General features: G+C 40.0%; 1 protein-coding gene, 1 long non-coding RNA gene and 4 other non-coding genes across 6 annotated transcripts; all 6 read right to left on the bottom strand.

Annotated features, from left to right (window-relative positions):
* Positions 1-6918: 6918 nt before the first annotated feature.
* TRNAT-AGU lies at positions 6919-6992 on the bottom strand. Its single transcript has one exon. It is a non-coding gene; the product is annotated as a tRNA-Thr (tRNA).
* Positions 6993-8335: 1343 nt separating this feature from the next.
* TRNAT-AGU lies at positions 8336-8409 on the bottom strand. Its single transcript has one exon. It is a non-coding gene; the product is annotated as a tRNA-Thr (tRNA).
* Positions 8410-9824: 1415 nt separating this feature from the next.
* Positions 9825-9898, bottom strand: TRNAT-AGU. Its single transcript has one exon. It is a non-coding gene; the product is annotated as a tRNA-Thr (tRNA).
* A 4189-nt stretch (positions 9899-14087) lies between these two features.
* On the bottom strand, positions 14088-14448 carry LOC109149956. Its single transcript, XR_002049055.1, has 3 exons — positions 14416-14448; positions 14227-14325; positions 14088-14137 (listed from the first exon to the last, which is right to left on the bottom strand). It is a non-coding gene; the product is annotated as an uncharacterized LOC109149956 (long non-coding RNA).
* Positions 14449-16104: 1656 nt separating this feature from the next.
* LOC109149923 lies at positions 16105-17757 on the bottom strand. The gene has a single exon (XM_019297914.1). It carries the CDS (start codon positions 17755-17757, stop codon positions 16105-16107), a length of 1653 nt encoding a protein of 550 aa, XP_019153459.1.
* A 3033-nt stretch (positions 17758-20790) lies between these two features.
* On the bottom strand, positions 20791-20864 carry TRNAN-AUU. The gene has a single exon. It is a non-coding gene; the product is annotated as a tRNA-Asn (tRNA).
* Positions 20865-21990: the final 1126 nt, after the last annotated feature.

The following is a 21990-nucleotide window of genomic DNA, read 5'->3' as shown; positions in this document are numbered from 1 at the left end:
CGATCCCGTTGCACTAGGTCGCCAACCTGGAAGGTTCGTGGGCGAGTTCTGCGGTCGCGGTATCTTTTTACTGCCTGCTGGTACTCAGCCATTCGCGCACTCGCGGCTTCCCTTCTTTCTTCTAGAAAATTTTTCTCAATCTGCAGGCTCTCCTCATTTGCTGCGTCCGAGTAGGTGCGAACCTGGTGGGTGGGTTCGACCACTTCGACAGGAACCTTGGCCTCAAAGCCGTATGCGAGCGAGAATGGACTCTCTCCCGTCGCCCGCCGCGGGGTAGTGCGATAGGCCCATAGGACTCGATCAAGCTCGTTCGCCCAGTTTCCTCGGACGTCTTCGAGTTTCTTCCGGATCCCATCGACCAAGGTTCGGTTCACATTCTCAACCTGCCCATTTGCTTGGGGGTAGGCCACCGACACCTTGGTATGCTTAATGCCGTGTCGGCGGCAGAATTCGGCGAATGCCCGGCAATCAAACTGTCGCCCGTTATCGCTGACGATGTGCTCGGGCAAACCGAAGCGACAGATCACCTTTTTCCACAGAAAACGTCGACACTGGTACTCGGTGATGGTAGCCAAGGGTTCCGCCTCTACCCACTTGGTGAAGTAATCGATGGTCACGACGCAAAACTTCAATCCTCCCGGGGCGACGGGTAATGGTCCCAACAGGTCTATTCCCCACTTGGCGAAGGGAATGGCAGTGGTGACTGGTGTATAGAAGGTGGCTGGCCGAGTGTCTTTCCTGGCGAATGCCTGACAAACGCCACATTTGGACATCCGTTCAACACAATCTCGTATCATGGACGGCCAGTAATACCCTTGAACGACCAATTTTCGGGCGAGCGTGTGAGCACCCTGGTGCGCAGCGCAAATGCCTCTGTGAGCTTCATCCATTACCTTCTCGACCTCAGGCTTAAGTAGGCATTTCAACAGGGGTCCTCCGAACGATTGTTTATATAGGTCTTCGCCAACGATCCGGAAGGAGGGGGCTTTCCGCCGAATCCTCGCTGCGACTGCCGGGTCAGTTGGCAACTCGCCCGTTTCCTTGAATCGCCGGATGTCATCTATCCAGAACATCTCCGGGTTTTCCTCTCGATCCCACCCTTCGGTGTTTACTTGCTGGACACCTAGCGGCGCCTCTTCAACACTCGGCCGACTTAACTCCTCCTTCTGGAAAATCTTTATTAAGCGGTCAGGCACCCCTTCCAAGGCGATTTTAGACAAGATGTCGGCCTCTACATTGTCCGCCCGGGATATGTATTCTATCTCATAAGCTCCGAACCCCTTCAACATCTTAATGGCACATTCTTTGTACAACGCCATCCTCGCGTTCTTAGCTTCGCACGTACCCGAGATCTGCCCGACTACTAGCCGAGAGTCGGTTTTGACTCGTAGCCGTTCGACTCCCAGATCCTTGGCGAGTCGAAGGCCGTTCAACACTGCTTCGTACTCGGCCTCGTTATTCGATGCAGAGAACAGGTACCTTAAGTCGTAATACAGCCGAAATCCCTCCGGAGTGATGAGCACAATGCCGCCTCCGCAGTGCTGTCGACTTGATGCTCCATCCACATGCATCTCCCACCATTCGCCCGGATTGCTCTCCGAGGCGTGTTCCTTCTCCTCCTCACTCGCGGTACACTCGACCAGAAAGTGGGCCAAAGCTTGGCCTTTGATGGAGGGCCTGGGTTGGTACTCGATCCCGTATTGAGTCAACTCGACGGCCCACTTTACCAGCCGGCCGGAGGACAAGGGGTTCCGTAGCACACTCCCGAGTGGCTGATCCGTCAGGACCCGGACGGTATGGGCTTGGAAGTAAGGCGCCAACTTACGCACAGTGACCACCAAGGCATACACGATCTTTTCCAGGGCGGTGTACCGTGTCTCGGCAGCTTTCAGTGAGCGGCTTACATAGTAAACCGGGTGCTGGACTCGGTCCTCCTCTCGAACCAACACCGAACTTACCGCTTTTGCGGAGGCGGCGAGGTACAACAGTAAGGGCTCGCCCTCCTGGGGGGTAGACAGTACTGGGGGAGTCGACAGATATCGTTTTAGTTCCTCGAACGACTGTTGGCATTCGACAGTCCAAGCGAATCCCTCTTTCTTCTTCATGGCTTCGAAGAAAGGTGCAGTCTTATCCGCCGATTTGCTCAGAAAACGGCTGAGAGCGACCAGTCGTCCAGTCAAGCGTTGTAGGTCCTTGATAGTAGTAGGAGGCTACATGTCGAGGATGGCTTGTACTTTCTCTGGATTAGGCTCAATGCCCCGCTTGGTGACCATGTAGCCCAAAAACTTACTGCCCTGGATGGCGAACGCACACTTCTTGGGGTTCAATCGGAGGTTGTACTTTATCATTATTTTAAAGCAATCGGCTAAATCTTCCGCGTGCTGGTCCTCTTCTCGACTCTTGACGAGCATGTCGTCGACGTATGCGGCCATCGATTTTCTTAGCAGGTGGTGGAACAACCGGGCGACCATTCGGGTGTATGTAGCCCCGGCATTTTTGAGTCCGAATGGCATGACTCGATAGCAATAAACTCCGTCCGGAGTTAGGAAGGCGGTCTTCTCCTCGTCCGCCGGGTGCATGAATATTTGATGGTACCCTCTGAAGGCGTCCATAAAACTGAGCAGCGCCGACCCGGCCGTCTCGTCGACTAACTGGTCGATTCGGGGCAGAGGAAACGGATCTTTTGGGCATGCTTTGTTAAGATCCGTGTAGTCTACACACATTCGCCACGTCGGGGGCTTGGGCACAAGGACCACGTTAGCCAACCATTCCGGGTACTTGACCTCACGGACGTGCCCGGCTGTTAATAGCGTGCTGACTTCTTTCTTCACAAACTCCCTCCGGTCGTTGGCCAAGTACCGTTTCTTTTGCACGACCGGCCGGTGTTCCGGGTCTACGGCGAGTCGATGCGATATGATCGATCGATCTACGCCGGGCATATCTTCCGGGCCCCAGGCGAAAACCAGTCGGTGCTCTTGGAGTACTCTCGTGATTTCCCCCTTTGATTTCTCCGAGAGGCCGACTCCGATTCTCACTCGCCTGCTCGGCTGTGCTGGGTCGATCTCAATTTCCTCTAGCTCGACGGCCGGCTCTGGGCGAGGTATCACTGTTTTCTTAGGGGGCCTCTCGTGGACCTGCATCTCACGCTTGCCCATTCCTCTACATGCTTGCAGATAGCAGTCGCGGGCGACCTTGCGGTCACAACGCACCGTTCCTATTCCGTTCGGCGTGCGAAACTTTAGGCATAAATGTTCGATTGAGATCAGGGCCCCGAGGTCTTCCAAACCCGGGCGGCCGAGTATGGCGTTGTGTGAGCAGGCTAGATCGACCACGATAAACTTCATGCTCAACTGTTGTACGTCCGGGTAGCTGCCGATTTCCACAGGAAGAGTGATGGACCCTTCCGCCTCCACCGAGTCCCCGGTGAAACCGGTGAGAGGGGTGTTCACGGGTCTGAGCTGTTCTCTAGTCAGCCCCATCTTGGTAAAGGTCTCCAGGTACAGTACGTTGACGCTGCTCCCGGTGTCGACCAGGATTCGGCGAACGACCACTCCGTCGATGTCCATGGCGATGACCAACGCGTCTCGGTGCGGGGTTTCCCCGGCTGGCAGGTCCTTATCGGTGAACACGATGGGCTCCCGACATACCTTTTTGGAGCTCTATTCTCGACCATAGACTGTTCCGACATATAGCTGCCGAGCCCAGGCTTTTCGAGTGTTCGCGGAATCGCCGCCTTCCGGCCCGCCGACTATCATGTTAATGACCGGCTTCTGGCGCCATTGGGCTTCGTCCTCTTCGGAAGCCGGCTGCTTGCCTCGGCTGTTTTCGGCGTCGGCGGCGGGTCCCTCGCCTCCTCGACTGGTCGACCTTCGCTTCCATTGGTTAGGGGCGGCGTCCCTTGCTGGATGATCCCCTCCATGATCTTCTTTAGATAGTAGCATTCTTCCGTGCTGTGAGTATAAGTTTTGTGATAGCGACAATATTTAGAAGTCTTACCAGTATCCTCGTCTACTGCACGGTCGTCAATCGGCGGAGGCGGAGGCGGGGCGACTGCCTGTACTTCGTGGACCGGTCGCTCTGGAACCGGTCGATAGGTGTGAACGACGGGGCGGTCATACGGTCGCCTGACCTCGGGTCGCCGGGCTGCATCCGAGCGCCTGTCTCTCGTTTCCACCCGCGTCCTTTTTCCGCTGGCGGACCCACCGACCTCGCGCTGCCGTTTATGCTTCATGGCCTGCTCTGTGTTGGCCCTCTTGTTGGCCATCTGGACAGCCTCCGCGTATGTCGCCGGGCGGTTGTCCCTTAGGTCTCGATACAGCTGTCCGGATCGCAACGATTCAATGAAGAAGGTGAGCGCTGTTTGGTCCTCCACCTCTTCTATTGACTGGATCTCCTTTTTCCAGCGAGCAAGATAGGCTTTCAAGGACTCGCCTTCATCCTGATGGATGTCGCCTAAGTGCGTCAGATCCTTCTGTGGCTTGATGTTAGCGGCATAGTGGCTCATGAAGCGGTCTGCCAGTTCCTCAAAGCTGTGAATCGACCCTGGGGGACCTACAAGCCATCTTTGGGCGGGCCCCTTCAGCGTGGGTAAGAAGGCACGGCACATGACCGGATCCCGCATTCCTAGGACTTGCATCTTAGCTTGGTAACTCAATAGATGCTCTCGCGGGTCGCCTGATCCGTCGAATGTGGCTTGCTCAGGGAATTTAAAGTCGCTCGGTATCTTAAAGGCCATAACCTCGTCTGAGAAGGGTAAGGCGGTCAGCAACGTACGTCCTGGGGATTTGGTTTTTCCCTCCATCCGTTCTTTCAGATTTCGTACCTCCTGTACTAGGTTGGCCACTTCGATCCTCTCCCGGGTGCGATTTCCCGTGGATTCCGTGCTTTCGCCGACTTCAGACTCAGCCGGTTGGACGGGGTTGCGAGGAGGTTGCTCCACGCGACGAGTCTCAGTCCTGGCTCTTTTGGTTCGGCTCTTCCCTCGTGTAGCTTGTCGGTCGCGGGCGACCAACGGAGCACGACTGGGCTCCTTCCGGCCTAATCGCTCTCTTGCCGACCGACGTCCGACGCTGGACCTAGCCGGGAATGAACGGATTGCACCGGTTGGCTTTCAGCCCGTCGACTCAATTGCCGGTTGTCCGGCCTCTGAGGCGGTTGCAACTCGCGTTGCAGCTGGCGAGTGATGGACTGTTCTCTCACTCCTAGGCTCGCTTCCGCGCAGGCGCGTCCGATTGCAAGCAACTGCTCCGGGGTGAGAAGCACTTGAGGTAATTGCGGGTTTCTCAGCGGCGTCGGCGGCGGTGTCGTCTCGTTTTCATGGCTTCGGGCATTTCTCCTATTCAGCTGGTTTCTCAAGTCGGCCTCTCGTCCGTTGTCTTGATGGCTCGACTGTTCCTCGCTTCCAGCCATGTCTGGAGTCTGCCTGATTCAACTATTGTTCCTCGGACTCGCCTTACTCAAGAGGACACGTGACTCTTCGGTTCGATCCCCACAGACGGCGCCAGTGATGGTTTTTGGGTTTACGGGCCCAAGGAGGTCCAACACAACCTTAAGCTGGAGGATACACCTTTCACAAAAAGTCTAGATTTTTAGTGAAGTATGATGCTCAATAGTGCTCTCTATTCCCTCTCCGGGTTCTCCAATCTGCCTCTTACAAGGGTGGAGGAGCCCTCTTTATAGTGGCTCCTCCTCTACTGACTTAAAGGCCCATGATGGCCGACTTAAAGATTACATTCAATGTGTCGAGCCGTTGGGCGACGTTACGGACTCTGCCAACGGCTCTCTCTGGCTAGTAACTGGCGGACCGAGTCCGACCTTTAATGCCTCAACGGCTCCTTGCCTTGACTGCTCTGAAGGCTCCCTCAACGGCTCTCTGGACCGAGTCTTCTCCTGGGCCGGACCTAGGTCAACTCCTCATCCCCGTTTGGCATTGGGCCGTCCTTCCGGGCTCTGAGCTGGGCCTCCTTCTTCAGACCTGGGCCGAGTCCTGGACCCGGCCCATGCATTCTTTCTGGGCCTCTTTTCTTGGGCCGGGGTTCTCACCCCATCATTACTGTTAAACACTCTACTATACAGTATTTATAAGATATATCAAGTCAATAGATATATAATTATTGTATAATTAATTTTTAGAATTTAATTATGAACTATAATAAATAATCTTACGGGTAACATCCGAAATTAAAAGTTGTTGAAATCTAATTTCTAATCTAAAAAATTATGGAGTAATAATTTCTATATACTTAAAAAAAAAAAACAACAACTATCTATTCTTGTGCTATAATGTAGTGCTCTTATTGAGAGTCCAATTCAAGACCTCGCTTACTAAACGGGTGCTCTAACCAATTGAGGTACAAGAGCTAAATAACACTTTTTTTTATCAAAATTGACCATTTTTTTCTAAAAAGAATTTCGGTTGTGTTAATAGTAACATTCATGGGACCAAAGAACAACAGGGAAATGTCCCCCAAGTTACCAAGTTGTCATTTAGGGGTAAAACTCTCACCACTCTACTAATCATTTAAGTAACATCCGAAATTAAATGTTGTTGAGATCTAATTTATAATATGGAGTAATGCTTTCTATATACTAAATAATACTTGTAACTAGCAACTCACTAGACCTAGTATATAATATAATGCTCTTGTTACATGTCGAACTCACCTCTCGCTTACTAATCGGGTGTTCAATCCAACTGAACCACAAACAAAGATAACAATTTTTCCAAAAGTTTCAATTTCTCTAAAAAGAATTTTTGTTGTCTTAGAAATAAGTTTCATGGGCCCAAAGAACTATTCCATACTTACAAATAGCAACCTAGTACTTGCGCTTTCACTAAGCTACAATTTCAACAACATTTTTCTATATAGTGAATAATACTTACAAATAGCATCTCATTATTGCTAGGCTATAATCTAATGCTCTTGTTGAGAGTTGAACTCAAGACCTCCCGCTTACTAAACGGGTGCTCTAACAAACTAAGCTACAAGAGCTAGATAACACTTTTTCTATAAGTGACAATTTTTCTAAAAAGAATTTTGGTTTTCTTAGTAATAAGATTCATTGGACCAAAGAATTAAAATAAAAACAGAGAAGTAGGGGCTAAACTCATTCTTGTTGCAACCTAGTACTTGCTAGGCTATAATGTAATGGTCTTGTTTAGAGTTCTACTCAAGACCTCCCACTTACTAAACCGGTGCTATAACCAACTGAGGGACTAGAGCAAGAAAGATATCACTTTTTCCAAAAGTGCCAATTTTTCTAAAAAGAATTTTGGTTGTCTTAGTAATAAGATTCATGGGACCAAAGAACTAAAATAACAACAGAGAAATGATCCAATAGTTATCAATTACGAGTAAACCTCATGCCAGTTACAACCGTTATCAATTTGGGGCAAAACTCATGCCAGCTTCAACCTAGTACTTGCATTCAACTTTCATTAACTACAATTTTGACAACATTACTGTTAAATACTGTACTGTACAGTATTTATAAGATATATCAAGTCAATAGATATATATTTATTGTATAATTAATTTTTAGAATTTAATTATGAACTAAAATAAATAATCTTACGGGTAACATCCGAAATTAAAAGTTGTTTAAATCTAATTTCTAATCTAAAAAATTATGGACTAATAATTTCTATATACTTAAAAAAAAAAAAAAAACAACAACTAACTATTCTTGAGCTATAATGTAGTGCTCTTATTGAGAGTCCAATTCAAGACCTCGCTTACTAAACGGGTACTCTAACCAATTGAGGTATAAGAGCTAAATAACACTTTTTTTTTTTTTTTTCAAAATTGACCATTTTTCTAAAAAGAATTTTGGTTGTGTTAATAGTAACATTCATGGGATCAAAGAACAACAGGGAAATGTCCCCCAAGTTACCAAGTTGTCATTTAGGGGTAAAACTCTCAGCACTCTACTAATCATTTATGTTACATCCGAAATTAAATGTTGTTGAGATCTAATTTATAATATGGAGTAATACTTTCTATATACTAAATAAAACTTGTAACTAGCAACTCACTAGACCTAGTATATAATATAATGCTCTTGTTACATGTCGAACTCACCTCTCGCTTACTAATCGGGTGTTCAATCCAACTGAACGACAAAGAAAGATAACAATTTTTCCAAAAGTTTCAATTTCTCTAAAATGAATTTTTGTTGTCTTAGAAATAAGTTTGGGCCCAAAGAACTTTTCCATACTCTTACAAATAGCAACCTAGTACTTGCGCTTTCACTAAGCTACAATTTCAACAACATTTTTCTATATAGTGAATAATACTTACAAATAGCATCTCATTATTGTTAGGCTATAATCTAATACTCTTATTGAGAGTTGAACTCCAGACCTCCCGCTTACTAAACGAGTGCTCTAACCAACTGAGCTACAAGAGCTAGATAACACTTTTTCTATAAGTGACAATTTTTCTAAAAAGAATTTTGGTTTTCTTAGTAATAAGATTCATTGGACCAAAGAATTAAAATAAAAACAGAGAAGTAGGGGCTAAACTCATTCAAGTTGCAACGTAGTACTTGCTAGGCTATAATGTAATGCTCTTGTTGAGAGTTCTACTCAAGACCTCCCACTTACTAAACGGGTACTATAACCAACTGAGGGACTAGAGCGAGCAAGATATCACTTTTTCCAAAAGTGCCAATTTTTCTAAAAAGAATTTTGGCTGTCTTAGTAATAAGATTCATGGGACCAAAGAACTAAAATAACAACAGAGAAATGATTCAATAGTAATCAATTACGAGTAAACCTCATGTCAGTTACAACCGTTATCAATTACGGGCAAAACTCATGCCAGCTTCAACCTAGTACTTGCATTCAACTTTCATTAACTACAATTTTGACAACAAAACTGTTAAACACTCTACTGTACAATATTTATAAGATATATCAAGTCAATAGGTATATAATTATTGTATAATTAATTTTTAGAATTTAATTATGAACTATAATAAATAATCTTACGGGTAACATCCGAAATTAAAAGTTGTTTAAATCTAATTTCTAATCTAAAAAGTTATGGAGTAATAATTTCTATATACTTAAAAAAAAAAAAAAAAAAAAAACAGCAACTAACTATTCTTGTGCTATAATGTAGTGCTCTTATTGAGAGTACAATTCAAGACCTCGCTTACTAAACGGGTGCTCTAACCAATTGAGGTACAAGAGCTAAATAACACTTTTTTTTTTCAAAATTGACCATTTTTCATAAAAGAATTTTGGTTGTGTTAATAGTAACATTCATGGGACCAAAGAACAACAGGGAAATGTCCCCCAAGTTACCAAGTTCTAATTTAGGGGTAAAACTCTCACCACTCTACTAATCATTTAAGTTACATCCGAAATTAAATGTTTTTGAGATCTAATTTATAATATGGAGTAATACTTTCTATATACTAAATAATACTTGTAACTAGCAACTCACTAGACCTAGTATATAATATAATGCTCTTGTTACATGTCGAACTCACCTCTCGCTTACTAATCGGGTGTTCAATCCAACTGAACCACAAAGAAAGATAACAATTTTTCCAAAAGTTTCAATTTCTCTGAAATGAATTTTTGTTGTCTTAGAAATAAGTTTCATGGGACCAAAGAACTATTCCATACTTACATTTCTCTGAAATGAATTTTTGTTGTCTTAGAAATAAGTTTCATGGGACCAAAGAACTATTCCATACTTACAAATAGCAACCTAGTACTTGCGCTTTCACTAAGCTACAATTTCAACATCATTTTTTTATATAGTGAATAATACTTACAAATAGCATCTCATTATTGCTAGACTATAATCTAATGCTCGTGTTGAGAGTTGAACTCAAGACCTCCCGCTTACTAAACGGGTGCTCTAACCAACTGAGCTACAAGAGCTAGATAACACTTTTTCTATAAGTGACAATTTTTCTAAAAAGAATATTGGTTTTCTTAGTAATAAGATTCATTGGACCAAAGAATTAAAATAAAAACAGAGAAGTAAGGGCTAAACTCATTCCAGTTGCCACCTAGTACTTGCTAGGCTATAATGTAATGGTCTTGTTGAGAGTTCTACTCAAGACCTCCCACTTACTAAACGGGTGCTCTAACCAACTGAGGTACAAGAGCTAAATAACACTTTTTTTTTTCAAAATTAACAATTTTTCTAAAAAGAATTTTGGTTGTGTTAATAGTATCATTCTTGGGACCAAAGAAGAACAGGGAAATGTCCCCCAAGTTACCAAGTTGTCATTTAGGGGTAAAACTCTCACCACTCTACTAATCATTTAAGTTACATCCGAAATTAAATGTTGTTGAGATCTAATTTATAATATGGAGTAATACTTTCTATATACTAAATAATACTTGTAATTAGCAACTCACTAGACCTAGTATATACCGTAATGCTCTTGTTACATGTTGAACTCACCTCTCGCTTACTAATCGGGTGTTCAATCCAACTGAGCCACAAAGCTAGATAGCAATTTTTCCAAAAGTTTCAATTTCTCTAAAATGAATTTTTGTTGTCTTAGAAATAAGATTCATGGGCCCAAAGAACTAAAATAAAAATAGAGAAATTGTAACTAAACTCATTCCATACTTACAAATACTGAAATGCCCCCCAAGTTACGAAGTTGTCATTTAGGGGTAAAACTCTCAACACCATTCTACTAATCATTCAAGGTGCATCCGAAATCAAATGTTTTTGACATCTAATTTATAATATGTAGTAGTAATTTTAATATCATTGGTAGTAAGTATGAAATTAGATATGCAGTTGATGGATGTAGTAACAACTTACCTTTCTGGGTCACTTGATGCTAATATATACATGAAAATACCCGAGGGTATTCAAAATTCCAATATGAGGGATAAAGATCGAAACATGTATCGCATCAAACTTCAAAGGTAATTATATGGCTTGAAGCAATCTGGTAGAATGTGGTATAACCATTTGAGTGAATTCCTCTTGAAGAAGGGATATGTTAAAAATGATATTTGCCCTTGTATATTCATTAAGAAGTCATCTAATGGCTTCTGCATTATATCTGTCTATGTCGATGACATGAACATTATTGGGACAAAGGAAGACCTTATAGAAACATGTTCATGCTTAAAAGCAGAATTCGAAATGAAAGACTTGGGATAAACCAAGTTCTGCCTCGGCCTGCAGATCGAGCATCTTCCAAATGGAATTTTCATTCACCAAGCCAACTACATTAATAAATTATTGGAGAAATTCTATATAGATAAATCTCATCCCCTTAGCACCCCAATGGTGGTCCGGTCCCTTGAAGCGGAAAAGGACCCATTTTGACCTAAGGAGGATAATGAGGAGGTTCTAGGACCTGAAGTTCCTTACCTAAGTGTTATTGGAGCCTTGCTTTACCTGTCTAATTGCACAAGGCCTGATATTGCATTTTCAGTGAATTTACTTGCTAGATTTAGTGCCTCTCCAACCAGAAGACATTGGAGTGGAATAAAGCATATCTTTAGATATCTCCAAGGGACAAAAGACCTTGGTCTTTATTTTGAAAACAACCAGGACATTACTTTGACAGGGTATTCAGACGCTGGTTATATGTCTGACCCTCATACTGCTAAATCGCAAACTGGTTATGTTTTTCTTTGTGGAGGTACAGCTATATCTTGGAGGTCCATTAAACAGACCTTAGTTGCTACCTCATCTAATCACTCGGAGATAATTGCTTTATATGAAACCGCACGCGAATGCGTATGGTTGAGATCACTAATACAGCATATCCATTGCTCATGCGGAACAATGAGCAATGTTGATTCCCCGACAGTCCTATGTGAGGATAATGCAGCATGTGTTGCACAAATGAGTAATGGGTACGTTAAAGGAAGCCTTACTAAACATATCACTCCTAAATTCTTTTACCCACATGAACTCCAGAAGAGTGGTGAAATACTCATTGAAAAGGTTCGCTCTAGTGAAAATCTGGCAGATCTGTTCACTAAGTCCCTGCCTACATCCACTTTTGAGAAGTATATGTTTATAAAATTGGGATGCGTAGGCTAGGAAGACTGTTGTCTTCAGGGGGAGCGATAAACTCGGTCTAGGAGACTTTTAAATCTTGAAGATGATGCCCAGTAGGCTTATGGTTATACTATTTTTCCGTTAGCTAAGATTTTTTTTCCCACTGGTTTTTTCTTAAGCTAAGGTTTTTAACGAGGCAACCGATGCAACACATGATTGATACTACATGTACTATTTTCCTTGACTAGGTTTTTCCCACAGGGTTTTTTCTAGCGAGGTTTTTAAAGAGGCATGAGTATAATTATTTAATGGCCAAGGGGGAGTGTTGTAAATATTTATATTTATGTCCATTAAACTATTTAGACCTTTCAATTGCTTAGCCTATAATCATGTATTGATGTTGTGTACTTGAAAGGTTGTATATGATCACTATATAAGTGAGTGAAGGTTGAAATGTTTTATATGATCACTATATAAGTGAGTGAAGGTGAATGAAAGACTACACACTTATATGAATGTTAAGCTATAGCTTGGTGTTCTTCTTCCCCTTCCTTTTCCCCCTCTATGCACCTACAAACACCCATACATATACATACGCAATTCCGGGTGTATAACCGTGCAAGCATCACGCGAGAACCAAAAGCGAATAGGCCAAAACTTAACACTATATACTAAATAATACTTAAAACTAGCAACTCACTAGACCTAGTATATAATTCATTTCTCAACACCTCTCGCTTACTAATCGAGTGTTCAATCCAACTAAGCTACAAAGATAGATAACACTTTTTCCAAAAGTTTCAATTTTTCTAAAATGAATTTTTGTTGTCTTAGAAATAAGATTCATGGTCCCAAAGAACTTAAATAAAAATAGAGAAATAGTGGCTAAACTCATTCCATACTTACAAATAGCAACCTAGTACTTGCGCTTTCATTAAGCTACAATTCAAACAACATTTGAACATTTTTCTATATAGTGAATAATACTTACAAATAACAACTCATTATTCCTAGGCTATAATGTAATGCTCTTGTTGAGAGTTGGACTCAAAACCTCCCACTTACTAAACGAGTGCTCTAACCAATTGAGCAACAAGAGCTAGATAACACTTTTTTCTATAAGTGACAATTTTTCTAAAAAGAATTTTGGTTATCTTAGTAATAAGATTTATGGGACCAAAGAGCTAAAATAAAAACATAGAAAGAGGGGCTAAACTCATTCCAGTTGCAACCTAGTACTTGCTAGGCTATAATGTAATGCTCTTGTTGAGAGTTCTCATCAAGACCTCCTTCTTACTAAACGAGTGCTCTGACCAACTGAGCTACTAGAGCAAGATATCACTTTTTCCAAAAGTGATAATTTTTCTAAAAAGAATTTTGGTTGTCTTAGTAATACGATTCATGGGACCAAAGAACTAAAATAACAACAGAGAAATGATCAAATAGTTATTTAGGGGTAAAACTCTCACCACTCTACTAATCATTTAAGTTACCACTAGTACAAAATTGCAGATAGGCAACCATTGTAAAAGACAATAGGCAACCATTGTACAATGGTCGCCTATGAAAGGCTCACCTAAAGGCATCGACTTTACGCTACCATTGTGAAATGGTTGCGCATTGTTAGTAATACACGACCGTTCTTGACAAAGAACGGTCGCGTATTGTATTTTTTTTTATTCGAAGGGAATATGCGACCATTTTCACTCTAGAAATGGTCACGTTTTCCCTTATTATTTTTTAATTATTTATTTAATTTAATTAAAATTCCTAATTTTTTTTATAATTCCTGTACCTGTTACAGCTCACTCAAATCCTATCAACATTACTCCACAATACAATTTATCTATCAACACACTTTAAAACAATACCTTTAACATACAATGCAAATACTATCATCAAATTAAACACAATGCAAAATATACTATCATCAAAATACAATATATAGGACTTAAAATCCTCATACTTTAATACAATTATATCAAATAATGCCCAACTCAATACTATCATAAAAAACAAAATACATTCTATCAATAAAATAAAAGTTATAAGCACTCGGAAAAGAAGAACTTTGACAAATGCTCCCGAAGCTCATTTATGTCATCGATAGAATACGGACTATCGCTTTCAAATGCCTACAAAAAATTAAATTAATAAAATTATTAAGTATGTTAATTAATAAAATATAACTTAACTATACATAGTTCCATTTAAATTCACTTACCCCATCCAAATTATCAACAGATGAATATTTTGTCACGATGTCATACATGTATCGCATGACATAATATCCACACTCATGACCTCCCGGTTGGATCGGGCACTACAAAATACATATATTATTTTACTAATTTAAACAACTTAATGTAATTCAAAATATCACACTAAATTTAAATTCAATTTTCATACATACTTTTCATGGCTTCCAGTTGATGCTCTTAACCCGTGCACTCGTAGGAACAGAGTGAAATGCCCTATAATAATTATAAGCATATACATAAAAATTTATAAATAATAGCATAGTTGCTAAAATACTAATATAAATAATAATAAAGTATTTACTTACAAATTCACAGAGCCTTTAATTAAACCTATGTTGCGATTAGAAGGCAATGGATCCAAGATACATACGCTTTTTGACCGTATGCAAATCACGAAAAGTAACCAATGAGAGCTACATTTAAAAACACAAATATATATTAAAATTTAATATCTAATACTCCAAATATAAAGTTATGAGTTATATTAATAAAATATAAAAACAATTTTCTTACTCTTGATGATATGGTGCTAAAATAAAGTTTTTATCTTTGTGCTGCTCCATGACGTGGATGAAATATGATGTAACTTTGCTGGAACTGCTTTTAAGCATAGTGTGGCAAATCTGAGTCGGACAGACAAACCCGATTGACCTAATGTCATACTCATTGCAGAACTGATTAAGAAATCTGAAAATTAAGAAATAATGAATACGAAATTTTACTAAATATAGGTAAACATATATATATATATAATATAGTAATAATTAAAAAAAAAAACTTACAGTATAAACACTTGTATGATTGAGACATTATGCCAATTCATCATCATCAAAAACGCTATATCCTTCACCATCACAAAAATAGAAGTTGTGTTTTTATGATGGAAGATAGCTTTATCCAGCTCCAACTCAATACAGTCTTTACCAAGTGGAAAGCTTGTCAACAAATCCACTAAACACTTGCAATTGTCCCCCAATTGCGGTAAGACATCATCACCAACAATGGGAGCTCGTGCACCAGTAGTAGATAAATCAACACTTTGATCTTTTGGTTTCATATTTTGTTTTGATGAACTCTACAAATATAAAATTGTAAGTTTACTAGCCCCTTTTAAATATAAATAACGAAAACTAACTTAATTAATAACTAAATAAAAGAATGAATCCTCTTCTAAAGTCACTAAATGCATAGGCCATTGTGCTAAACTGCCTACTATATCTGCTATAGTGACATATTTTTTATCTGGAAAGGGGTGAGTAAAGTGTCCTCTACCCTTAATCACTTCATCCACCAAAAGTTTGACACAGTTATACAACAATGGTTGGTGATCCACCAAAGTCTCGTCAGTACTTGGGTGAACCATACCCTTTGCAACATCAATTGGTGTTCCATTGAGACATATTGCTAGTAAACACCTTTTTGTACTCTATTATTCAAAATTGTGTGTTAATCTTTATCTAACAAGAAATAATTTTTTGATATATGAAATAACTTTTAATATTACCTGAATTGTTGTAACTGGATATGTGTCAACTGAATGACAACTGCTACGAGTAGGGGGTGGATCACGAAGCGGTGGATCAGGTAAGACCCCTCCTGAAAATAGATGTGTCCCCGATATGTTCTTCATCAAAAACTTGAGTTGTTGGTCCATTGTTTCAATCTTGGGATTCATCTTTGCTTCCACCTCCATTATTGTATTTTGCCTACATTTCTCTAATATTTGTTGGACAACAGCTTCTGAGTAAACCCCACTCGATGTGTTTTGTTTCCGATTTGGTCTACCAAACACTTCTTGGATGGTAGAGTATGATCCAATTGCTCTTACAGAACCTGAATTATCATGATAAATGCTCCCAATATGGTAGATCCCAAAATATAGACCTCTTCTTCCAAGGAGTCGTTTGACTAGTCTTACAAGTCTTACCAAAATCAACATCAATATTCTTAACACGTTCATAAATAGTATCTCCAGATAAAGGTAAACGAGCAACTCGAGTCTCAAGATTTCCATTAAAAGCCTTTCTCTTCTTACGATAAGGATGACCCGTAGGGAGAAATGTCCTGTGGCTCATGAACACATTCTTTTTACAGTTACTCAACCATAGACTGGGAGTTTCATCTTCACAAATTGGGCATGACTTAGCTCCTTTAGTAGTATAACACGATAGGTTACCATAAGCTGGGAAATTATTTATTCTGCAAAAAGTCATTGCACGTAAGGTAAATCTGCTTCGAGTATAAGCATCATACATCGGCACACCTCCATTCCTCAAAATCTTTAAATCCTCAACAAGTGGCGCTAGATATACATCAATGTCATTTCCTGGTTGTTTAGGCCCCGATATCAACAACCACAACATGATGTATTTTCTTTTCATACACAACCAAGGAGGAAGATTGTAAACTACTAAAAGAACAGGCCAAGTACTATGTCGACTGCTCATGTTACCATGAGGATTCATTCCATCAGTACACAGTCCAAGGCTAAGATTTCTATTTTCAGAACCGAAATCAAGCCACCTCCTATCAATATTTCTCCATTGAGGTGAATCAGCTGGATGTCTTAGTTTTCCATCTTCTTTTCTTCCAATAGCATGCCATTGCAAATTTTTTGCCTCTCTTGGATTAGCAAACATGCGTTTAAATCTTGGTATTACGGGTAAGTACCATAATACTTTGGCTGGGGGACCTTTCTTATTCTTACATGCATCTTTGTTTTTATAACGTGATGCTCCACACTTTGGACACACATGCAAGTCTTTGTAATCTTTCCAATACAAAATACAATCATTTGGACATGCATGTATCCTCTCAATGTCCATACCCAAAGGACACAACATTTTTTTTGCTTCGTAAGTTGAATTAGGAAGTTCATTGTCACCTGGAAGCATGTCTTTTATTAGTTCTAATAATCCCGTGAAACTCTTATCACTCCATCCATTTTTTGCTTTTAAATTATATAATTTAAGCACTCCAGATAACTTAGTAAATTTAGTACTTCCAGGGAACAACGGTTTTTCACCATTGTCAAACAAACATTTAAATTCAGGAGGCATTTCACTAAAATCTTCCTGCACATCACGCATCATTTCATCTATTCGATCATTATCTTCATCATTCTCATCATTGCTAACATGAGATGCATTATTCTTCTCATTATCTTCAAGAGTTTGACAATTTTCTTTAGTTTTACCGTGTGCATGAGTTTCACTATCTATATAAGTTTCCTTAATTACACTTGTACTAGGAATTAAGCTTTCACCTTGCCATATCCATCTTGTGTATCCTTCCTTAAAACCACGACGTATCAAATGACTCTTCACTTCATCAGAACTACGATATCTTTTAAAATTCTGACAATCGCAACACGGGCACACAATAAAGTCATCCCCCTTTTTACTCATATTTTCTTCAGCACATTGTATAAACTCTTGAACCCCTTGCATATATGGGAATGTAGTGCATTTTCCGAACATCCAACTCCTATCCATATCTGTGAATTCATAAAATACTACTCTTAAGTACTAATCAGATATGGATACGCAATGGTTACTTAATTGTCTTTGGGGAATGCTCACCAAAATCAAGTATGACTAAGATTATAATTTGTTGCATGTTGAGCAATCAAATGCAGTCATTCAACTTAGCATAACAGATGTTTACAAGTAATGAAGAGGATTGCCTAATAGCATTATAACGGCATGTCAATTCTAATATTTGGGGCATAGGAATAGATGGAATACTTACTTGCAGCAGATAATCACTGGTTGAGGTTTCAGAGCCTTAGGTCCATTTTGTATCGCTCTCTTGTGACGAGAAACCTGCATTATTGAATGTATACCACCAAATAAATGTCAACTGAAATAAGAGATAGAAGACTGTTAGAACTTTTGACCGTTAGTAGCCCATCTATTACCAAATAAAGGGCAGTTATGGTCATTGGTTAAGTGAATGCATCACATGCTGCAAGGCATATAAAAAAAAATAAAAAATCAATAGCCTATATTACTTTCTTCTGTTTCTAGTATGAGTTAGAGTACTAAAATTATTATCAAGAGATATTCATATTTCAATTTTCAATTACACATTTGAACAAGTAACCAAAAAAATCTATTTCTAAACCTTCCTAAAGGAATGAGAATGAAAGCATTCCTGAATGGTTTATTGCTAAACATTTCCGTATGATTGAGGGTTCGGCTTAAGTGTATTTCCTCCCCTCATCTTTGCTGATCTCCTATGAACTGCATTCCTTGATAAATTGCAACAAATTGCAATTGCAACAAATATCTGCTGATTTCCGTATGATTCTTTGCTGAATGCAAATTGCAACAAATTAAGACATTGAGCAACAAACAATCCAGCTTCAAAGAATCAGAACATCTCAACAAAGTTTTAAGGCAAACTGAATTTAAAAAATTATTTAAGAAAACTAATGCACAAGAATCTAACATTGTTATCAAATTCCTTATTTTAATTTTTTTCTTCTCTTCGTATGAGATATATAGGGAGAGCAAATGATGAGACTAAGAAAGTTTTGATTCCATTCAATTCCATACTTACAGTTATAATAACTTAGGGCGGGTTCACTCAACCACAAGTATTCAACAAATATGGAAAATTGAACTCAAGAGGGCTCAAAAGACTTTCACACTAGCTCAATCAAGATTTAGCTACACTCTTGGAGTTCAAGTTTGAGTCGAGTTGAAACAGCATTTTACTGTATGCCATTCAAGAACTAGTATGTTAACAACTAGCAAAATCTCTCTGCTAAAAGCCTAAAATACAAGCATCAAATACACTTTCTAAAAGGCATTATATAATGGAAACTCAGCTTGATTTAAAGGAATTTGCAATTCAACTCAAGGTCTGGCGCTAATAGAAGTAGCTTACTTTCCTAGTAGCGAAGGAAAAGGGCAGGGCTGCTGGTATTCTCACCCAATTCATACCGGATTGTACTTAAAACCCATCTAGACTATCCAAATCAAATATCACACTACTGGAAATTCTGAAATTTTCGACCACCTGAAAATGATCTTAAATTAAGTTGATACCAAAAAGTCCAAAAAGTGGTCGGAAATAGCAACAAAGGTTTTTCCGGATACCAAAAGTGGTCGGAAATAGCAACAAAGGTTTTTCCGGATACCAAAAGTGGTCGGAACAAGTTTCAACTTGATTTAAGATCACTTTCAGGTGGTCGGAAATTTCAGAATTTCCAGTAGTGTCAATTTGTTTGTTTATTTTGACGGTAAATTAGTGGGGGGTGGTGGATTGCGCTCTGATTTGTACATCCATGAGGCTTCACCTTAGCCAACTAAGCCAGTGTCATTGATACAACAGGCCTCACCTGCCCGTAAACTCTTCTAAATCAGGAAACAGAACATACATTCAAATCCTAACAGTGAATACACCAGTTATGCAAACACCCTGATATGAATCTCTTGGTGAAGAACAAATAAGTCTCCAGCCTATTGACCAAAGGACCCAGTTAAACTGGTTCGAGAGGATAAACAGATATGGGGAGAATTCAAGCTAAACAGATATGGGAGGATAAACAGCCTAAATAATTACAATCATATGTACACAGTACACAAATACCTAGATATGGCAGTGGCGCGGCAGTGGTGCGGCGTCGGGAAAGGGAGGCGGTAGTGGCGTCGGCTAGGGGCGGCAGTGGCCCCGGCGGGCCGGGGATGGCGACTTGGCTGTGGCGGTGCGTCGTGGTGTGGGCGTGCGACGGTTGCTGTGCGTGTGGCGGTGCGTCGCGGTGGTCTCCGCCAACGGCGTGGTGGCGGTGGGTCGCCGGGCGAGAGCGTCGAGGTCGGAGATTGATCGCGTGGTTGCCGGAGAGAGCAGCGTCGATGGAGTATTGTCGATATGTCTTCTGATTAAATAGATCTAGGGTTAATCTTAGGCAAGGCAACCATTTCTAATAGAAATGGTTGCCTATTACAAAACAAGTTCTATTTTAAGGCAACCATTTCTATTAGAAATGGTTGCCTATTAAAAATTAATTTTTTTTAAAATAAATACAAAATACAATGGGCAACCATTACAGCTAACAATGGTGGCGGATTATTGATCACTTATTTACAATTTTTGGGCTAAGATTAGACAACCATTCTTTCAACAATGGTAGCCTATCGTCAATCTTCTATGTTCAATTTTGTACTAGTGTACTAGAAACTCACTAGACCTAGTATATAATTTAACGCTCTTGTTACACGTCGAACTCAACACCTCTTGCTTACTAATCGGGTGTTCAATCCAACTGAGCTACAAAGGTAGATAACAATTTTTCCAAAAGTTTCAATTTCTCTAAAATGAATTTTTGTTGTCTTAGAAATTAGATTCATGGGCCTAAAGAACTAAAATAAAAAGAGAGAAATAGTGACTAAACTCATTCCATACTTACAAATAACAACCTAGTACTTGCGCTTTCATTAAGCTAAAATTTCGACAACATTTTTCTATATAGTGAATAATTCTTTCAAATAGCATCTCATTATTGCTATGCTATAATGTAATGCTCTTGTTGAGAGTTGAACTCAAGACCTCCTGCTTAATAAACGGGTCCTCTAACCAACTAAGCTACAAGAGCTAGATAACACTTTTTCTATACGTGACAATTTTTCTAAAAAGTTTTGGTTTTCTTAGTAATAAGATTCATGGGACCAAAGAATTAAAAAAAAACCGAGAAATAGGGGCTAAACTCAGTCCAGTTGCAACCTAGTACTTGCTAGGCTATAATGTAATGCTCTTGTTGAGAGTTCTACTCAAGACCTCCCACTTACTAAACGGGTGCTATAACCAACTGAGGGACTAGAGCGAGCAAGATATCACTTTTTTCAAAAGTGCCAATTTATCTAAAAAGAATTTTGGTTGTCGTAGTATTAAGATTCATGGGACCAAAGAACTAAAATAACAACAGAGAAATGATCCAATAGTTATCAATTAGGACCAAACCTCGTGCCAGTTACAACTGTTATCAATTAGGGGCAAAACTCATGCCAGCTACAACCTAGTACTTGCATTTAGCTCTCATTAACTACAACTTCAACAACATTACCGTTAAACATTCTACAGTACAGTGTTTATAAGATATATCAAGTCAAAAGATATATAATTATTGTATAATTAATTATTAGAATTTAATTATGAACCATCATAAATAATCTTATAGATTACATCCGAATTTAAAAGTCGTTTAAATCGAATTTCTAATCTAAAAAAAATGTGGAGTAATAATTTCCACATACTTACAAAAAAAGACTAACTATTCTTGTGCTATAATGTAATGCTCTTATTGAGAGTCGAATTCAAGACCTCGCTTACTAAACTGGTGCTCTAACCAACTGAGGTACAAGAGCTAATTAACACTCTTTTTCAAAATTGACCAGTTTTCTAAAAAGAATTTTGGTTGTGTTAATAGTAACATTCAGGTGAGCAAAGAACTACAGGGAAAAGTCCCCAAGTTACCAAGTTGTCATTTAGGGGTAAAACTCTCGACAACAGTACTGCGAAACACTACTAATCCTTCCGAATTTAAATGTTGTTGAGATCAAATTTATAATATGGTGTAATACTTTCAATATACTAAATAGTACTTATAAATAGCAAGTCACTCAACGTAGTATATAATTTAATACTCAATGCTCATGTGTTGAACTCAAAACCTATCGCTTATTAATCAGATGTTCAATCCAACTGAGCTACAAAACTAGATA

Source organism: Ipomoea nil, unplaced genomic scaffold, assembly GCF_001879475.1.
Source record: "Ipomoea nil cultivar Tokyo-kokei standard unplaced genomic scaffold, Asagao_1.1 scaffold2165, whole genome shotgun sequence".
Lineage (NCBI taxonomy): Eukaryota > Viridiplantae > Streptophyta > Magnoliopsida > Solanales > Convolvulaceae > Ipomoea > Ipomoea nil.
Note: the sequence above shows the minus strand (reverse complement) of the source record. Positions and strands in the feature narration are given on the sequence as shown.